Source organism: Pseudorca crassidens, chromosome 5 (assembly GCF_039906515.1).
Source record: "Pseudorca crassidens isolate mPseCra1 chromosome 5, mPseCra1.hap1, whole genome shotgun sequence".
Classification (NCBI taxonomy): Eukaryota; Metazoa; Chordata; class Mammalia; order Artiodactyla; family Delphinidae; genus Pseudorca; species Pseudorca crassidens.
Window position 1 is genome coordinate 93,855,196 of NC_090300.1, and position 21,515 is coordinate 93,876,710.

General features: G+C 41.8%; 1 protein-coding gene across 1 annotated transcript in view; it reads left to right on the plus strand.

Annotated features, from left to right (window-relative positions):
• The first annotated feature begins 6,099 nt into the window (after positions 1-6,099).
• Positions 6,100-21,515, plus strand: part of GUCA1C (guanylate cyclase activator 1C) — a 32,071-nt gene continuing 16,655 nt past the window's right edge. Inside the window, 2 exon segments of the mRNA XM_067737163.1 lie at positions 6,100-6,149; positions 6,151-6,304. Coding sequence (XP_067593264.1) covers positions 6,100-6,149; positions 6,151-6,304 — 204 coding nt within the window.

Genomic DNA, 21,515 nt, shown 5'->3' on the forward strand with positions numbered 1-21,515 from the left:
TAGGTTGTTTATTCGAGATGTTTCCTGTTTCTTAAGGTAGGATTGTACTGCTATAAACTTCCCTCTTAGAAGTGCTTTTGATGCATCCCATAGGTTTTGTTTGGGTCATCGTGTCTCCATTTTCATTTGTGTCTAGGGATTTTTTGATTTCCTCTTTGATTTCTTCAGTGATCACTTCGTTATTAAGTAGTGTATTGTTTAGCCTCCATGTGTTTGTATTTTTTACACATCTTTTCCTGTAATTGATATCTAGTCTCATAGCATTGTAGTCAGGACAGATACTTGATGCAATTTCAATTTTCTTAAATTTACCAAGGCTTGATTTGTGACCCAAGATATGATCTATCCTGGAGAATGTTCCATGAGCGCTTGAGAAAATGTGTATTCTGTTGTTTTTGGATGGAATGTTCTATAAATATCAATTAAGTCCATTCTGTTTAATGTATCATTTAAAGCTTGTGTTTCCTTATTTATTTTCATTTTGGATGATCTGTCCATTGCTGAAAGTGGGGTGTTAAAGTCCCCTACTATGAATGTGTTACTGTCGATTTCCCCTTTTATGGCTGTTAGTATTTGCCTTATGTATTGAGGTGCCCCTATGTTGGGTGCATAAATATTTACAATTGTTATATGTTCTTCTTGGATCAATCCCTTGATCATTATGTAGTGTCCTTCTTTGTCTCTTGTAAGTCTTTATTTTAAAGTCTATTTTGTCTGATATGAGAATTGCTACACCAGCTTTCTTTTGGTTTCCATTTGCATGAAATATCTTTTTCCATCCCCTCACTTTCAGTCTGTATGTGTCCCTAGGTCTGAAGTGGGTCTCTTGTACACAGCATATATATGGGTCTTGTTTTTGTATCCATTCAGCCAATCTGTCTTTTGGTGAGAGCATTTAGTCCATTTACATTTAAGGTAATTATCCATATGTATGTTCCTATTCCCATTTTCTTAATTGTTTTGGGTTCGTTATTGGAGGTGTTTTCCTTCTCTTGTGTTTCTTGCCTAGAGAAGTTCCTTTACCATTTATTGTAAAGCTGGTTTGGTGGTGCTGAACTCTCTCAGCTTTTGCTTGTCTGTAAAGGTTTTAATTTCTCCATCAAATCTGAATGAGATCCTTGCTGGGTAGAGTAATCTTGGTTGCAGGTTTTTCTCCTCCATCACTTTAAATATGTCCTGCGAGTCCCTTCTGGCTTGCAGAGTTTCTGCTGAAAGATCAGCTGTTAGCCTTATGGGGATTCCTTTGTGTGTTATTTGTTGTTTTTCCCTTGCTGCTTTTAATATGTTTTCTTTGTATTTAATTTTTGACAGTTTGATTAATATGTGTCTTGGTGTATTTCTCCTTGGATTTATCCTGTATGGGACTCTCTGTGCTTCCTGGACTTGATTAACTATTTCCTTTCCCATATTAGGGAAGTTTTCAACTATAATCTCTTCAAATATTTTCTCAGTCCCTTTCTTTTCCTCTTCTTCTTCTGGAACCCCTATAATTCGAATGTTGGTGTGTTTAATATTGTCCCAGAGGTCTCTGAGACTGTCCTCAGTTCTTTTCATTCTTTTTTCTTTATTCTGCTCTGCAGTAGTTATTTCCACTATTTTATCTTCCAGGTCACTTATCCGTTCTTCTGCCTCAGTTATTCTGCTATTGATCCCATCTAGAGTATTTTTAATTTCATTTATTGTGTTGTTCATCATTGTTTGTTTCGTCTTTAGTTCTTCTAGGTCCTTGTTAAACGTTTCTTGCATTTTGTCTATTCTATTTCCAAGATTTTGGATCATCTTTACTGTCATTATTCTGAATTCTTTTTCAGGTAGACTGCCTATTTCCTCTTCATTTGTTAGGTCTGCTGGGTTTTTTATCTTGCTCCTTCATCTGCTGTGTGTTTTTCTGTCTTCTCAGTTTGCTTATCTTACTGTGTTTGGGGTCTCCTTTTCGCAGGCTGCAGGTTCGTAGTTCCCGTTGCTTTTGGTGTCTGTCCCCAGTGGCTAAGGTTGGTTCAGTGGGTTGTGTAGGCTTCCTGGTGGAGGGGAGTAGTGCCTGTGTTCTGGTGGATAAGGCTGGATCTTGTCGTTCTGGTGGGGAGGTCCACGTCTGGTGGTGTGTTTTCGGGTATCTGTGGACTTATTATGATTTTAGGCAGCCTCTCTGCTAATGGGTGGGTTTGTGTTCCTGTCTTGCTAGTTGTTTGGCATAGGATGTCCAGCACTGTAGCTTGCTGGTTATTGAGTGAAGCTGGGTGCTGGTGTTGAGATGGAGATCTCTGGGAGATTTTTGCCATTTGATATTATGTGCATCTTGGAGGTCTCTTGTGGACCAGTGTCCTGAAGTTGGCTCTCCCATCTCAGAGGCACAGCACTGACTCCTGGCTGAAGCACCAAGATCCTTTCATCCACACGGCTCAGAATAAAAGGGAGAAAAAGTAGAAAGAAAGAATTAGTAGAAGTAGAAAGAAAGAAAGAAAGAAAGAAAAAGGAGGGAGGGAAGAAGGAAGGAAGGAGGGAAGGAAGGAAAAAAAGGAGGATAAAGTAAAATAAAATAAAGTAAGATAAAATATAATAAAGTTATTAAAATAAAAAAATAATTATTAAGAGAAAAAAATTTTAAACAAACAAAAAACGGATGGATAGAACCCTAGGACAAATGGTGGAAGCAAAGCTATACAGACAAAATCTCACACAGAAGCATACGCATACACCCTCGCAAAAAGAGGAAAAGGGGAAAAAACCATAAATCTTCCTCTCAAAGTCCACCTCCTTAATTCAGGATGATTCGTCGTCTATTCATGTATTCCACAGATGCAGGGTACATCAAGTTGATTGTGGAGCTTTAATTCGCTGCTTCTGAGGCTCCTGGGAGAGATTTCCCTTTCTCTTCTTTGTTCTCACAGCTCCCGGGGGCTCAGCTTTGGATTTGACCCAGCCTCTGCGTGTAGGTCGTTGGAGGGCGTCTGTCCTTCGCTCAGACAGGACGGGGTTAAAGGAGCCACTGATTCGGGGGCTCTGGCTCACTCAGGCCGGGGGGGGGGGGGGAGGGGGGGAGGGGGGGCGGGGCACGGAAGGCGGGGCGGACCTGCGGCGGCAGAGGCTGCCGTGACGTTGCACCAGCCTGAGGCGCGCCGTGCAGTCTTCCGGGGGAGTTGTCCCTGGATCCCGGGACCCTGGCAGTGGTGGGCTGCACAGGCTCCCCGGAAGGGGGTTGTGGACAGTGACCTGTGCTCGCACAGAGGCTTCTTGGTGGCGGCAGCAGCAGCCTTAGCGTCTCATGCCTGTCTCTGGGGTCCGCGCTTTTAGCCGCGGCTCGTGCCCGTCTCTGGAGCTCCTTTAAGCAGGGCTCTTAATCCCTCTCCTCGCGCACCAGGAAACAAAGAGGGAAGAAAAAGTCTCTTACCTCTTCGGCAGGTCCAGACTTTCCTGGACTCCCTCCCGGCTAGTCGTGGCGCACTAACTCCCTGCAGGCTGTGTTCATGCCGCCAACCCCAGTCCTCGCCCGGCGCTCGGACCGAAGCCAGAGCCTGAATTCCAGGCCCCGCCCGCCCCGGTGGGTGAGCAGACAAGCCTCTTGGACTGGTGAGTGCCGGTCGGCCCTGATCCTCTGTGCGGAAATCTCTCCGGTTTGCCCTCCGCACCCCTGTTGCTGTGCTCTCCGCCGGTGCTCCGTAGCTTTCCCCCTCCGCCAGCCGCAGTCTCCGCCCGCGAAGGGGCTTCCTAGTGTTTGGAAACCTTTTGTCCTTCACAGCTCCCTCCCACTGGTGCAGGTCCCGTCCCTATCCTTTTGTCTCTGTTTTTTCTTTTTTTCTTTTGCCCTACCCAAGGTACGTGGGGAGTTTCTTGCCTTTTGGGAGGTCTGAGGTCTTCTGCCAGCCTTCAGTAGGTGTTCTGTAGGAGTTGTTCCACGTGTAGATGTATTTCTGGTGTATCTGTGGGGATGAAGGTGATCTCCGCGTCTTACTCTTCCTCCATCTTCCCGGAAGCCGTGTGTATAATTCTTATTCAAACTTAGAATTAGGTTTCAATTCAGTACCTACCACTCAAGTTTTATTTGTACTTTGTTGGGTTTGTGGTTAGGGAGAATTGCATATATATGTATATATATATAAGTCTTTCTACCCAAGACCAAAATATGCTTTTCTATATGTTCAGGGCTTCATTAGTGACCTATATTATTATTTAAAATTTTTCTTCAAATATATCTAGTATATTATAGTTATTTTTTTGTAATTAATTAGATGTACTCTATGGCCTATTAAAAATAAATCTTTTTTCCCATTATCTTATGACTAGTTAATATTTTATATAGCAAGATTTCTGATTTTGAGATATAAATATTGTATCCAGTGTAAGAATTCTCTTTATTTCAAGTAATCATTATGCAGGTTTTTTTAAAGCATAATTTATATGATCAAACAGTTTCTGGATCTCAGGTCCTTGCATTGTTGATCTATACGAAGTTTTCCTTCCACAACGGATTTTCTTGGCCCCTTAAAAACTTTCATCATCTTCCTCTGCCAACATCAGTATCCATTCTTCCTTTAGTCTAAAAATTGGTGATTAATGAATATTAATGGCGATAAGAAGTCAATGCCTCTGAGCATTCTTCTGGCAGACATATAGAAAGAGTCTGAAGGGGGACTTCCTCAGAGAATGGTTTTTGAAGATTTTTACAGGATATTCCTCATATTTCCTAACTGAATATTCCCAAGGGCTGAGTCCTCATTATCTCATCTTCTCTCTTTTTACTCTGCATAAGAAATCTCATCTACTCTAATGGTTTCAAGTAATACTTCCAAATGAATAAGTTCTAAATTTCTATGACCTGATTGAACACTTCATTTAAATCTAGTTATGAAATAGAAATTTTCTATTGAAAGTCTATATTGGTATGTTTGACAGAAAATTAATCATAACCTCTCCGATTCCTGTTAAGGCAGTTCATTTAGGCCCCAGTGCCTCAAGTTCTTTGAGGATCTGGGGTTTTAAACAGGTAATCAGCTAGGACTAAGGAATGGGGACTAAAGTAGTAACTAGACTTATGAACTGAGTCAACATGGGAATCGAGGGGGGGAAATGGAGTAAGTTTAGGGGAGGAGAGCCATGTTGGGACCAGATGACTCCAGGAGGAAATAATATAATTCTGTTGCTCCTAAGTATGGTTGGTAGCAAGATGGCTTGGGGACCACACGGGGCAGTTCATTTCCATTATTAGACCATGGATACAGTTCTTAGGCCCATTGGATCAGCTCTGAAGTCCATTGGCAATTTGGGCTTGGCTGGGACCAGATAAGCTCAGGAACTAGAGTGGGATAAAACCAGCAGGCAGAGGGTGTGGCTAGATGCAGGTTTGAGAGACAAAAGACAAGAACAGAAAGTGGGGGTGGGGCGGGTGGGTGCGGGCAGTGGCAGGTACAATGCCGGAAGACACAGCCCCATATCTTCCTTTACCTGCAGTCCACACTTTACAGCCTACTACATCTACAACTCTTCTAACTACTTTTATCTGGTTATCTCTGCCTATTTCCCTCTCGTACATAGAATTCCTTTAACAATACTCAGAATGTTTAATTTTTCCATGGCTTAAAACAATGTTCGTCATCTAAATTTATCTTCACAATATTCAGATGTGAGAAGGCAGATACTCTTAATACTATTTTACAGATGGGAAACTGAGACTTAACTGAAGTAATCGTTCAATGTAGTTATTAATAAGTGGTAAACAAAGCCTAGAACCCAGACTTTCTGATTGCAACTCTAAGTTCCTTCCATTAAACCCCACTGTACCACTCAATAATGTAGGCGTAACTTATGGCTAATGATATGGCAAGGGTTACCCTCTAAAATACTGTCTTCTGTCCTTTACAGAAAACTCTATCTCTGAATGGCAGTAAGCAACAATCCCATCAGCTAGTAAGTGACCTTGGTCTTAAAATTGTACTGGTAAATTAATCTCACTGGCTTTCTATTCTTATTTAGCCTATAGCCGTAAGAGGTTTAGCGTAGTTTCTAAGTGCATATGTTAACCTCAAGTTTTAGTGAAGAGTGAGGGACTAAATCCAGAAAGACCTTACATGAAAACAGCGGGAGAAAACCTGTAGACTGTGAATCATGTTGGGGAATAGCGAATCTATAGCTGGTGGTGAGACAGCGCCTCCTGCTAGAGACCTGTGTGTGGTACAGAAAACTTAAAATGCAATATCCATCCAGTGTGCAAACACTGTGTGAGTTTAAGACATGCTTGCCTCTGCAAGGTCTGAATCAAAAAGCCAGTCAACGTGTTGATCAAATCTGTAATACCGTTGACAAGAACAAAGTAAGAACTTTCACTTATCATTTGGCTATGATTCTCCATTTCCCTCTTTTTTCAGTAAAATAGCCTAAGGTAAAAACTGTGTGTTCCACTGAATGGGGAGGTCTTCAGAGAACTCACAGCTTGTAGGTGAGTCATTAAACACATTTAGCACTGCCGGCATGAAAATAATTGGGAACTAGCCTCTCTGCCCTTGGAAATGTTCTGCATGTAGGGAGTTATTTTATTTTATTTATTTGTTTATTTTTTGCGGTACGCGGGCCTCTCACTGTTGTGGCCTCTCCCGTTGCGCAGCACAGGCTCTGGACACGCAGGCTCAGCAGCCATGACTCACGGGCCCAGCCGCTCCGGGGCATGTGGGATCATCCCGACCGGGGCACGAACTCGTGTCCCCTGCATCGGCAGGCGGACTCTCAACCACTGCGCCACCAGGGAAGCCCGGGAGTTATTTTAAAACCAAATTAAATCTTGGCATGGAATTCTAATGCTATCCTTTAAACAAATCTAATAAATGCAGATTGATTTACAAAGACTGATTTCAAAGTACTTAATGCATTGGTGACATTTTATAGAAAAGCAAATTACAGGAATCTGCTTTTAAAAGTGTGATTGCATCTAGATTGGCAGATAAAAATACAAATTAGCCAACATGTTCATACTCAAATCAAAAGTTAGAATGCTTCATAATCCTTTTCTTTTTTTCATATCTGACCAATTTATTTTGGGGATAAACTAATTTACAGTTTTAAATTCAGATAAATATTAGTTTCTAAAGATTGTTACTCAACTGTTGTCTTGAATTTACTCATTTCTGAGCTGCAGCACGTTTTATTTCATGTCTTAAAAATATATAAAAACGAGAAAAGAAAATATGGAATAGAAAAAAATAAGATAAAAAAGTAACAATCTGAAATACTAGGCTACTGTCTGCTTTTCCTTGTACATTTCAGTTGTTTTACCTCTAGATCTGTATATTTCAAAATGTGCTGATGCCATCTAGAATAAAAGGGAACCGGAAATACTACTGGTAGAAAAATAGATGACTTTAGAAGGCTGTGCATGATAATAGAAGATAAAGAAGGGATAATTAATTCAGTACAGTTAAAACAACTGGCTGTCCATTAGTATGTATGGAATCTAATACAGCCTTTTGAGCCCTTAGGCCAAAAAAACCAGATGACTTAAAAGGAGGTAACATCCAGGAACTGGGGAAAATTAAACCTATGCAAAATTAACAGCTATTTTAATCCTTGTAGCAATGTCAGGAACATTTCTTTTAGGACATTACTGTCCTTTGTTCTTTGTTTTAAAATATGAATTAAGGACTGCCTGCTTATCATGACTGTTTCCCTCCTCATAAATTTTTGCTTAGTGTAGTTGCAAGCAAACCCAGCTCTGCCCCCGAGGAGCTTACAAATCAGTAGAAAAATGAGGCAGATTCTGCTTTTAACTCTGAAAAAGGTTTTGGATATGCTATAGACTGAGTATTTATGTTCCCCTCTCAAATCATATGTTGAAATCCAAACCCCAATATGATGGTATTTGGAGGTGGGGGGTCTTGGGGGGGTGATTAGGTCATGAGGGCAGAGCATTCATGAATGAGATCAGTGCTTTTATAAGGAGGCCCCAGAGAGCTCCCTTGCCCCTTCCTCCATGTGAGGACACAATGAGAAGACGGTTGTCTATGGGAAATGCGTTGTCTATGGGCCCAGGAAATGGGCCCTCACCAGACACTGAATCTGCCTATGCCTTTGACCTTGGACTTCCCAGACTAAGAAATGTGAGAAATCAATGTGTTTAAACCTTCCAGTCTATGGTATTTTTGTTGTAGCAGCCTGGACTAAACAGGACGACCCTGTGAGCACACTGGCATGTTGTCTCTTTTTGTCTCTGCCTGTATATGTATCTCTCTGCTCTCTCTCCCTCTCTGTCATTCTGTGTCTCACTCATGTGGCAGCTGCTGACCCACTGTGCCTGCTGTGAGCGTCCCAATTTCACAATGGAAGTCTGTTGCTCTAGACAGCAGCTCTGTCTAGATTAGACAGTACATCTAATTAGGCTCTGATGGTGGCATTCCTGAGAGTTTAGAAGATGAACTATCAAGTTCTTTAGTTATTCTCCAAAGGTGTTGATGTCATGTCCCAGGCCAGTAATTTTGTTGTTAGCCCAATGTTTGTGGAAGCACTGTGAGTGTCAGTGGTTCATATGCAAGAACAGGAACATGCTGTCGAGGAAGCAGGTACAGACAGTGTCCAAAGTGTCTGGGGCTTGTGTGCCACTGGAGTGAGAATCCTCTTAGTGACAGTCATGGGATGGCCAAACCCATCTCAGGAGCTCAACTGAAATGACTTGGAAGTTCTTCTTTTTATGATTTATCATAGAGATTTCATGTTTGCTTAGGGAGCAAGTAAACCTAGGCAGGCAGTGATGACTAATGCCACGAAAGGTGTGGAGATCTCAACATAAAATCAGGTCGTAAAATGAGAATAGTAAGGATTGCTCATTATCAGGTGATAGCGAGAAATGATATGCAATTATGCACAGGAAAACAAAAAAGCCACATGTTTAATTAGATCAATGAAACTATCAGCTGTCCAGAAACCTGGAGGATTTACTCTAAGAAGCTCCTCTGCAGTTTTACTATTCTGGATGGACATCATTCTAAAACACTTTCCTGCTTCCTCAAAGTGCTGGTAAAACATTTTCTTGATATTAGAGTCATTATTATGAACATTGGTTATTTCATTTATGAAATGCCAAGAAGCACCTATGCCTATTGAAGTTGCTGGAGCTAAGTTCCCTGATGTCAAAAACCCTGAAAGTATGCACTTTTGTTGTGTTTGCTCTTGCTGTTTTTCTGTCCCTTTCCCTGCTGTCAAACACACTTTACCCATCTTTCTGGTTGTTATAATACCAAAAAGCTTCCAATCTCTTTCTACTCTGCCATTTCTAAGTGGCTTCGGCTTGTACTCAAGTTAACCAAGACTATTAGAATAGGGCTTAAAGTAAATAGATTCCAAAATTTAGAGTATAAAGTTTATAACTATTCTTTGGCTAATCACACACATTTGCAGCCTGCTCTTTGGCACTCAGTAAAGACAGTTAAGGCTTTCTGAGCACTTGTGATGTGCCTACCCCTGTTCTAGGCACAGTACATAGACTAACACACTCAACATAATGATAATAAAATCTGCTTTACAATAGTGGCCATGATGTTAGCACCCCAGACCTCCAGGGAAGGTAATTGACCAGGGCCCCAGGTGCATCGCTTTGAAATCCATCACTGCACTTGAGCTGAGTCTGTGCCCAGGTTTAGAATATGACCAGTGATTGAGTGCAGCAGAAATAATACGGTCAGCCCATTCCTAAGACAAGGGGACTCCTCTGTCAGCTGGCTATGGCTCAAGGATTCCCTGGCGGCTTTGTTGAACCATAAGTTTCAGGAGTGTCAAGGACACTTCCACCCAACCTTCTCTTGCTCTCTTCACCTGGGTCAGATTAGCATCCTGGTCTGGCAGCTCGTTCAACCTTCCCTGACTTCCTTCTTGTTTCCTTCCACACAGCGTTTTTCCAAATAAAATCCTTAAATTGGGATTGATAGGTCTAATATCCTGTGAGTGAGAGTCATGGAAAAACAGCCCAGAGAAAATGTAAGACGACATAACAAACCAGAAAAATCAGACACTATCAGACACTTGTTTCATAAGGGCCTGGCACAATCAAAAATAGAGATCAACCTATAGCATATGCTGAGAAATTTTGTAATTTTCATAAAAGGGGGGAAAAGAAATCAAATTAGCATTGAGCTTCTTAACACCCACACCAGAGACTAGAAGTAAATGGAGAAAATCTTCCAAAATTTTGAGGGGGAAGGTATGAGGCCAAATCAAATGTGGGGAAAAAAACAAAAACATTCAAGGAGTGAAAAGTTTTACTTCACATTTATTTTTTCTTAGGAAGCTACTGGAGCAGGTGCTCCAGCAAAATGAGGGACTAGATCAACAAAGAGGGAGAAAATGAATCCAACATAGGAAAACAGATGTGGGCAGTTGAGGGTCATGGAGGAGGGCAGTGCAGATCAACAGCTATGCAGAAAGCCCAATGTGCTGCTCCTCCTTGAAAAGGAAGAAGGGGGACTCAGGGAGGAAAACCTGAAGAAATGACATTGATGGATTATCTACTATGTTTAAGGATTTCAAAAACAGTATTAATTCATTAACTGATATTTAACCAATCTGATGTGGTACATTGGAAAAAAGTTACAAGGCCAGTAAGCACAAAGAAAACTATTGAATAGATTTAGAATGAAGCAATTACATTCTTTTATTATGAAAATTTTACACCTAAGTAGAATAATCTAGTAATCTTGCATAGACCCATCATCCATCTTCAACAGTTACCAAATTTTATCACTTTGTTTCATGTCCCCCTATATTTTTCCCAGGGTTTTTTAAAAGAAAAAAATTACTCAGACTTTGCAGGATTTCACCTGCAAATACTTCATTATTCACCTATTACCAATAAGGACACTTTTTAGCCATAACTACTATGCCATTATCATACATGGCAAAGACAACAATAATTCCTAATGTCATCTAATACCTGGTCTATGGGCAGATTTTCCTGATTGTCTCAAGCATACTTTTTAATTTTTCCTTGATTTGAGTTTGGGTCCAAACAAGGTCCATACATGAAAACAGGGGGTTATGACTTTTAAGTCTGGTTTTTCTATAATAGTAGTTTCCTACCTCCCTGCTCCATTTATGCTATTGAGTTAGTAGGAAAAGTGAGTCGTTGGTCCTGTAGAATATCCTACATTCTAGATTTAGTTGGTTGCTTTCTTGTGTCATCTAATTTGCTTTCTATTCTTTGTATCACCCATAAACTGTATTTAGCTGTTGAAGCTTAAATAGATTCAGATTCATTTGTTTGGCAAGAATACTTCATAAGCACATAATTACTGGTTGCCTTACTTTTTGTGGATTGTCCGTTAACTTCAGGAGGTGTCAGCACGATGAGGCAATTATTAACTCCATGTAAAATAAGGAAGTCAATAATTTTGGTATACCAATGAGCTATGCAGAGAGCAAAATTTACCAGAGTTGTTAAAATCAAACTTCTGACCTTTAGATTAATCTACAATTGTGAGAGTATGCAGGAGGAACAGTGGTATGCTGGGAAATGTGTAACAACTAGTTTTCTGGGGGAAAATAGCCCTGATAACATTTGCCGGTTTCCATGGCATAAATACTCCCACCATGGCCAATTCCAAGCTACCAATCATTTAATAGTTGACTTGCAAGTTTTCTGAAAATGTAACAGTCAGCTCCTATCAGCAGGTAGAATAAGCTCCAGCACACCACTGGGATATGTATAGGAGTCACAGAGTTAAATACTTGTCACTTGCTATAACAGGAAGTGAATAAAGTCTAAAATTGATCAATCAAGACATAAGCAGAATAAGCATCTCAATTGCAAACATGTAAATAAAAATAGCCCCAAAGTTCAAAGTTTTAAATTATAAGACTTTTAGTTTAATTTTAGATATGTATGTGTATGATGTACATGATAAAAAATTAAAACTGATTTTTAAAAATTTTATAACAAAAAAGAAATGGAAAAAATGATGGTAACACGAAAGATATTAGCAAATCTTTGTAGGTGAGGTCAGTGATGGAAATGGCTCTCCTCAAAAAAAAAGGTCTGTCTCTGTGCAAGGAACAACATAGATTCCTTCATTTCTACAACTAGGAATTGTCCATGGAACATATGGAAATCCTATGGACTTGAAGCTGAGGGTCTAGCCTGGCCCAAACTTGGTAGTGAGTAACCTCGTCAAAACATGAAGTCTCCATTAAAAAGTACAACACGATGTTTTCTAGATTCCACATATATGCGTTAACATATGATATTTGTTTTTCTCTTTCTGACTTTCTTAGTATGGTTACCAAGAGGGGAAAGGGCGGAGTGGGATTGATTGGGAGATTCGGATTGACATATATACACTACTATGTATAAAATAGATAACTAATGAGAACCAACTGTACAGCACAGGGAACTCTACTCAGTGCTCTGAGGTGACCTAAATGGGAAGGAAATCCAAAAAAGAGGGGATATATGTATATGTATAGCTGATTCACTTTGCTGTACTGCAGAAACTAACACAACATGGTAAAGCAACTATACTCCAATTAAGAAAAAAAAACTGAAAAAAAAAATACAACATGATGAAAGCGTGTGGCTCTTGTGGTCAGTATTAAACCCACACAGGGTGAGACTGTGGGACTTGAAGTTAAGTGGGCTCCAAGGACTGACCAGGGCCACCTCCTCCCCCCACACTTACACCATTGATTTGCTAGGGAAAATGAGTCATTTCCTAATGACTCACTGCCAAAGGAGAAGCTGATGAAAGGCTGATGAGCATTCGAGCTGGGTCTGGGCCAGCACCAATATTCCAAAAACAAGAAACACTGTGAAATTGTAGATGTTGCTGGATACTGGTTCCTAAAAGGCAGTGAAAGTGGACATGGACTACACTGCTCTCACCTGAGTATCCACATGCTTCACCTAGAGATGGATGCAAAATGCCCAGTTCCCTGGAAACTACTTCCTATACTAGACATGACCCTGCACCCTGGGCTGTATGCATCCAGAGTGCATGACACTGAACTTACTTCTGCTCTGCTGAAGTTCGGGCAGAGCCTGGCAATGAAGGAGCACCTAGCACTGCTCTTCATCCTGTACTCCTTGCATTCCAGCCACACTGCTTGCTTCACACTACACCTTCAGTTTGCCCTTCTTCGTGTCTCTTTTTTCTTTTTAAATGCAAGTGGTGCATGAATTCCTCCTCATGAAACAGCAGTGCAGAAACTGAATAATAAAAATGAATTAATCATCCCCTGTAAACCCCACGGGCTTCCGGAGACTACGCACCTAGCACAGTGGCATAAAGTGGATGTTGAACGAATATATACTGAGTCATTAAATAAAATAATAAGGGAAGTAACAGCTCCAGTACCCTATCTTTTATACATGGACTTCTTTCCTTTCCATTCCTCTCTCTCTCCTTCACTCCCCCTTTTCCCCATATTTATACCAAGGAAGGCTACTGTGTCTTCCAAATTTTAACCTAGTGCCCAACTGGAGTGATTATTTGAAGGGAAATTTTTAAATGTATTTTTTATTTGTGTAGTTGGTAAGAATTTCAGCTCACACACTCAGGCATTTTAAAAATGTAACTTTTGATTTTCATAATAAAATTAATTTATATTTTGAGTCCCCATCTTACCAAGGAGATTTCTCCCTCCACTTACCAGGGTTGCAAATACACCCCACGGGTGCATCTAAAACTCAAGGTATTAACACAGGTCAGAGGAGCACCCGTCCACACTGGTATTCCCTGAGACAGAATCTCTCATCTCCTGCTTCACTTAGAAGGCTGCTGTCTCCGCACGGCTAGGCCTCCTGAGTCAGATTCTCTCTCAGTTACTTTATACTCCTAGGCTTGGAAGCCTGTTAGGCTGGCTCAGGGTTGTCTGACTAGATACTCCTTACAGACTTTCCTCCCAAGCTATGTTAGGTTCAGGGAAACTTGGTGAGTTTCTACCCAGTAAATCACAAGTGCTTCTGCTCTTACATCTGCCAGCCACACCTGGTGTGTCTCTCTCCGCCCCGCCCCCCCCAACTAGTCTTGACCCTCACAGAGCAGTGCCCCTAACCCACTGTCTTGTAATTCTCTTTTCCTTCCCTGTTCCACACTTCCCCAGCCTATGGAATTTTTATCTAGCTTGAGAGTAGCCAGGAGAAACTGGCTCTAATTATGTGTTCTTCCAAATCTTTTGTTTGTGGCATAAAATTTATGCTGTGAATCCCAAATGGCTTAAACTATTGAAACTCAAGAGCTAAGAATGAACTCTCGATTTCTGCTTTTCTGTTACAATGACTTATCTCTCAGACAATGAATGTCTTTACTGAATGTGGGAGGGCTGGATGATAGAAGGGATTACCAGGAACAAAGTCACATCCTTGATACACAATATTATTACCCCACTGCATTTGCAAAACTTTGTTGAGCTCCTGGGAGGCATGGTGGAAGGAAGGAAGGCACAAAGATGATATAGGAATTGATCCCTGTACTCAAAGGAGTTTACAATCTAGTGAGATGACAAATGCATCCTCAAAAAATAAAAGTTAGTAAATGAAGAGTCAGATTGAAAGAGGGAAAAGCATTGTAATGACTCTCTAGCTTCAAGGTTCCAGATGAGTCTTGGATATTATAGGGCTGCTTTTAAAACCTGCCCAGTATTGTGAGTAATGGTCCAGCCTATGCCTAGACAGGCAAACTGGATGGAAGGGCCAGGGGAACTCTTCAATCCCATCCCAGCAGGGCAGGTAATAGAAAAATCACACTCAAATTTTGAAGGGGTGTGGGGATGAGGGTGAGCAGGCAGGTAGAAGATATGATTTTCTGTGCCCCCAAAGAGTTTACAGTCTACTGGATAAAAGTCATGTCGAGATTAAATGCCTTAAGAAGAAAATAAGGCAGTATAATATAACAAACTATAGCAGGGTTGTGCTATTCAAGGTACATCTACTGGGATCAGAAGATGCAATGAAAACTAAGTTGCCAAGTTAGGAAAGGCTTTTGGAGAAGCTGAGACATTTTGAGCTGTTGAAAGAAGTTAAGAGATTGAATTATTACTAAGAAAAGTAACAGTTGCTGAACATTTCTATACCAGTCACTGTCTTAAACACTTTACATTTATTATAGAATCCTCAACAATAATGTAAAAGTAGGTACTATTTTTATCATTCCCATTTTACAGATGAGGACACTGAGGCACAGAGAGGTTAAGTAAATTGCCTAAAACTACACAGCAGAATTGGAATGCTGGCAGTCTGACTCCAGGGGCTTCACTCTAAATTGCTATGGTATTCCACCTTTAACAAAATAGTTGAATATTTCAACAAAGAGAACAGCTCAAATTAAAGTACAAGGTAGGAGACAGAAGGGTCAGTGGGGACCTAACTAAGGCAGAGGGTTACCGCTAGAGCATAACTTGGAAGCACACACTCTAGGCGCCTCACCTATATCTTTTGCTCCATGCAGACAACCAGTGTGTTGCTGGGACTACATTTATTCTTACATTGTGGCTGAGAAATGAGGCACTCAAAGAACCAAGATGCTAGGAGGGACTTGCCTGGAGAATCTCAAAGCAGAAAACCAGCCCTCGGTTCCTCTGGCTCCTGATCCACATTCTTGCTGCTGTAATAGGTGTGAAGGTCAATGCACAACCCTCAGGGCCACACCTAGGCATCTGGGGATGAAACCGTGGGTTAAATCCATTTCACCTGCCTTCACTAATCAAGGTCATTTTAAGATTTGCATGTCCTCCAAGCTGCACGTAGCCTATATAATAAGATGTTTGCCCAAGTTGTTGTCCAGGAACTCAGAGTCAGCTGCGCCTAGTTCGAGCTGAGTCGATTAAGATGAGATAGGACCACCGACCATCCAACTGGGCATGCGCGAGTGTCGCTCAGTGACCTTTTGAACGTGGAGGCCCGTAGCCTAGTTACGCCTGCGCAGAATGTCGATTACCACACCTTTTTCCAATCACCTTTCCCCACCTCTCCATGCTCTCCACGCCTCAGACCACCCTGCTGCTTCATTCCTCATCCCATAAATACCCCCGCCCCTTGCCTTCTGCGGGGAAGATTTGAGTTCTGTTTTTCTGTGTCTTCGTCCGACTGCCTTGCCGCAAATATATATAACTGCCTCAAATCTCGGTATCTCAGCATCTTGGCTTGCTGTGGTCAGGGCAAAACAAACCGTAACTGGTGCTCTCCAAGCAGTGCCATTGTCAGCTCTTAAACTGAGTCCAGGGTTCTCTAAGAATAATCTTTTGTTAGCTATGGACCTGCAGGAAGGCAGGGATGAGGCCATTTCCTCAGACAGAAGTGGGGTAACAGAAGTCTGATTACCGGTCTAGAAGAAATGGTGGGGGGAAAATGGACCTAAAAGACTTGTCAGAAGCTTTGGCTCCTGTAAAACTCTGAGGGCTTACAAGGGAGGTAGAATAGTTTCTCTAAATTTGTGGGTTTGGAACTCAAACTCTTACCGAGTCCCAGCTCGTACAACTTGCTGGCTGCACGGCAGGCCAATAAGTCAGGGGATAGTGTTAGGGCCAGAATACAGACTTTTTGGAAAGCCAGCAGACCGAGAAGATGGCGAGCTAACGTCCTAAAGAGCTATCTTAATTCGGGGTACAGTTCAGGCCTCTCTTTTGCTAAGGAAAAAGCGGGATTGCAGACTTCTTAGAGCCACTTGGGCTTGAAGGAAAGCATCACATTTCTTTCTCTGCTTGCTCAGGTGGGCTGGATCACAGAGCTCCAGCAAAAAATTCAAGTAGTTAAGTTACTTTTACTTTATCACTCTTATCTCTGCTTATTCGAAAGGTTTCTAGGCTAAAAGTGAATTTATCTACAAGTAATGTCTGTAACTAACCCAGGACTACGGGATGGGGACTTTCTTAAGGGGACTTAATGAGCTATTCGGTCACAAGAAACATTTCTTTAACGCTTAACTTTTGACCTGAAGGGCTAAAGTAGTAAAATACATAGGCTAAAGAATGAGGGAAACAGTTTCAATGTGGTGTTCTGTTCTTTGTTACAAAACCATAAATAGAGCAGTGGTTTGAGCCAGAAAACATTGTCAACAAGGATACATTGGAACACTAGGATAAAACAAAACCGCCAACACAAATTCTCAGATTATTTAAATTAGCGACCTCAGACAAATCCTGGGAATCAAGCATGAGGGAATGGTGAGGAATTTTTAGAAGCATGGGTGATTAACCTGTTTACAGAAAGAAAAGTGAGAAGGGCAAGCTGTGGGATTTAATGATGACTACAATGTAATAGTTTACTCATAATATGTACACAAATCAAATCTTTGCTTTAACATATCAGAAGTCCTTGCTCTTTTTAAGGAGCCCTTCTGTGAATCTCTTAAATCACCGGCCGGTCACCGAAGGGCCAGTGGGGGCAGTACCTTGGGAAGAGTGGGATTGCTGGGCTCCTGGCTCACCTCTGACCCTTACTGCTGTGGACAAGGCTCATGACCTCTTTGTGTCAAAGTCTTCAATCCCAAAACTGAGGCAAAACCTATACTGCCTACATTATCACTGAGCTCATGTGAAATAATGTTGGAGAAAACTTTGAAAATATGTGTAATAAACAGCCCACAAAGGGAGGGTATGTTTATCTGTAAAATGCAGGTAGCACTGACCTCAGGCCCCAACAGAGATTAACTCTCCTTGTTATCAGCTCCAGTTATACTTCCAAACGACGAGACATGCCTACATGTGCAGGGGTTGCTTTCCTGCAATTTCTTGTCTTTTATTGACCTGAGTGCATCAGACATTCACCTTGCTGGTTGGGGCAACACTGGCCCTATGTAATGGTTGCCAGTCACAGAACAAAATTTATTACATGGGAATCATCTTAAGCGTTTTGACTGTCTTCTTAATCTAACCCAGGACACCTGAAAGGGAGCCCCAGCTCTACTTGACGTTCAGAAGTGACCTTTGGTTACCTGGTTTCTTAGCTTCTCTTTGTGTGAGAGCCCTTAAAAATTGCAGTAGGCCAGCTGGCTTTTTAACTTGTGTCATAATTGTTGCTGGTCATTAACCCCCTGGCTGCCCTGCAGCCTGTGATACTGTATCTGGTTGTCTGGCCTACAAGGTGACTGCAATTACTGCTGCTATTCATAGGACACACTTACTGGAAACAAATGACCATCTATTCGATTGTAAACAACTAGGCCAAAATCTCTTAATAAGGGTGAAAACCAAGGCTACTAACTTCAGAACTCCCAGCACAGACATTCTTAGGAAACATTTGTTGGTGATTAATAAAAAGACCTCATTTGTTTAGCACTTTAGAATTTACAGAGCCTTTTCCCATATACCACCGATTATTAACATTTTGGCTGAGTCTCTCAGGCTTTTACCTGTTAAAGATACCAACCATACTTGCTGATGTACAGTACATTTAAACTTAAGCTGTTGTAACTCATATGTTAACAAAAATCTGTTGGAATGGTGGTTCTCAATTCTGGTTGCATACTAGAGGTGCAACTGAGTAGAACCCTATGGGACCTTCCTGGGAGAGACCACCCCATGTCCTCTGCCTGCCTCTTGCTTACAGAAAACTTGAGCCTCTAAGGCCTTCCCCAGATTCCAAAGAGCAAATTTAATCAGAAAAGTGAGAAAACGCAGAAACAAAGGAAAACAGTCAAGCAAGACAAAAATAATAGCTTAGCCATTCAAGTCAAGGACCTTTAGTTCCTCCTGAACCACACCCTTGAGCTCTTGGGCAGATACTGAAATGCCCACCAGGTGGAAGAAGTTAAACTGCCTGCTGACCACAAGCACATAGATCCCCAAACTGGTTGGAACTGGAAGGTTGATGTTGACTTCGGATTACCTCACCACCAGCTAACTAGAAGTATGTCCACAAGCTGATCAAGCACTCAGCAGCCTTCTCCCTCACCCTGTCTTTAAAAACCTTTTCCTAAAATCCACTGGGGAGTTCAGGTCTTTTGAGCATTAGCCGCTAATACGCCTTGCTTGGCCTTGCAATCAAACCCTGCACTTTCCTTCAGCACAACCCGGTATCGGTAAATTGGACTTACTGCACGCAGCTGAGCGGACCCAAGTTTGGTTCGGTAACAGAAGCACCTGGGGGTATTACAAATACCAGGGGCTGGGTCTCCACCTCAGTCCAACTGAATCAAAATGATGTTTTGTTTTACTCTGTCAGGGGGTTCAAATGTGCAGCCAGCGCTGCTGTTATACCAGAAAGACCGCAGAGTGGCAGAAAACTGGGTTCTAGGCCCATTGGTACAAAGAGCTGTGTACCATGGATACATATAAAAAGGGAATTCTGGGTCCCAAACTATTAATTCAGAAACAGTTCCTCTGACTGTTCTTTTAGATACAGCCATAGTAAGAAAAAAAAGTGCTGAAGCCAGGAATTATATAGGTACACACTTTCCACCTTCTAGCCTGCTGGCGTCCACATCCCCACTTCTCCTAGTTACTAAAGAACTAAGGTCCAGCCTTCTCCATGGGAAATAATACAGTCTTAGGAGGCAGGCTGACTGAGTTAGGGTGAGGCTGGATTTTATTTTATCTGTTGCAGTATCAGTTGAAGGAGACAGGTGCTCGTAAGAAGAAACCCACATTGGCTAGTTGAAGAAGTTCCTTGCGGAAGGCTGCGGTTGCTATAGTCGGGGGCAGGTCTTCTGAAGTTAGCTTGTGCACAAGTGATCAAACTCGGACGATTATCTTGCCTTCTCCCAAACGTATGCGAGACTGGCTTCTAATTCACCGTGGGCCGGGTACGTTGCTGGCTGCATTCTGGGGTCAGATGGTCAAGGCTCCCTGATACCCAGGAGACCTATTAACAGTCAGGATCTTATTTGACAAGGCTTTGTCCTAGAATCCTCAAATTTTGTACAGTCACGGCCAAGACAAGAACGACCATGTCTGATCTGCATAACAATCACATTATAGAACCAATTTACCAGGCCAGCATCATATTTCTCATATCACAGAGACAAGGTTCTCCTCAGGACATTCCAGCAATTCCATGGCTGGAAGAGACTATGTTTGCTGTTAGTAGAAGTGTCAGTAGGTGAAAATGAGCTAGGTCATAAATGCCAAATGTCATGTTTCCCTTAACAGGTTTTAAAAATTCACAAAAGTATTTAAAAAGTATTCACATGTATTTGATGTGACAGAGATGGCCCTTATTGCCTACTTTCTTTTCAGTTCCTAAAATGCAACATAAGTATCACTGACAATTGTTGATCAACAATATAATGTGCTTATACTCGCTCTCTGGGTTTCCTTCTGACCATCTGAGTAACCATTTTCAGGCAGAAATTTCAGTTCATATGTTGCTACTGACCTGCCACAGCTGGCAAAATGTCACTGAAGTGTCACATGTAAAAGAATGAAAACATCAAAATGTCTCTAGGTTAGAGGCTGTGACGATTCATGAATTTTTCACAGATAGTGATTCTGTGAAAAGTAGCAGAAAGTTAATGCTGTTGAAGGGAATAGTTTTAATCTGGGCTAAAGTTTGGATTTTTGTTGGATTTGGATTATTTCCTGAGGATGCACTAGAACAAATGGGGTTTTATGGCTAGTTGTTGTGATAACACTCATTTCTATTTCCACGATCTTAATGTTACTAGAACCCAGATGCTGCGCTTCATGGTTAATACTGTTAGGGCCTTGTTAGGGTTAAATGAGCTCCTATATGTAAAGCACAATGCCTGGCCCTATATGTATAGCAAAGATTACATCAACACCAACAGTTGTCACTGCAGTCATGATTATTATTATAATTGTTATTGCTAGTCCAGTCCATTTTTCATCTGCAAAATGAAGGACTGTTTCCACTAAAATTCTATGATTTGAATCAATGAAATGAAGCCAAGTTTCCCTAATGATATTACCCAGTTCATAAATTCATGGTTCTATCATTGAGACAAAACCCTAAAGAGAATGTCTCAAATATACTGAGATAGCTTTCAATATACGTATCTCAAGGTCACTCAGGCAAACAATGGTGGTGGGACCATATTGAGCCTATCAGATGATATCTGCAGTGAGATTTTACCCAAAGGTTTTATAGGGTGGGGAGAATGGAGGAGTGAGGGCTGTAATGCAGAATGTAATGCAGGTGTGAAGCCCTGAGGAGGGGGGAAATGCTGAACCAAAGCAAGGACCAGCTGCACAGTAAAGGAAGGCTCTAGATTCCCAGCCAAGAGCGTGGGTGAAGACTAAGAACAGGATCGGCTGAAAGAGAACCAGTTTGTGTGCTGGTTCAGCCAATCAGCTATCCTGGAGGAGCAGCTGGGGATATTTCCTAGGGGAAACTGTAAGTAGAGAGAGGCTGTTCTCTATGGGGTGCTGGAGGCTAAACCATGGGCCAGGAGAGAGGGGCTAAGGATTCCAGAATGGACAGAAGTGTTCATCAAACATGGGAGCAGGAGAGGGCAAGAGGAAGGATGAACACCTTCTGTCCTGCTGAGCCAGATGCCTACGGTGGCAGGATGAGGGAAGGCCTGGCAGTGGAGGCTCACAAGTCTCCCCCAGGCTGAGTGGCTTAGAGCACGTGGCCAGCTTTACCTTGGGCAACA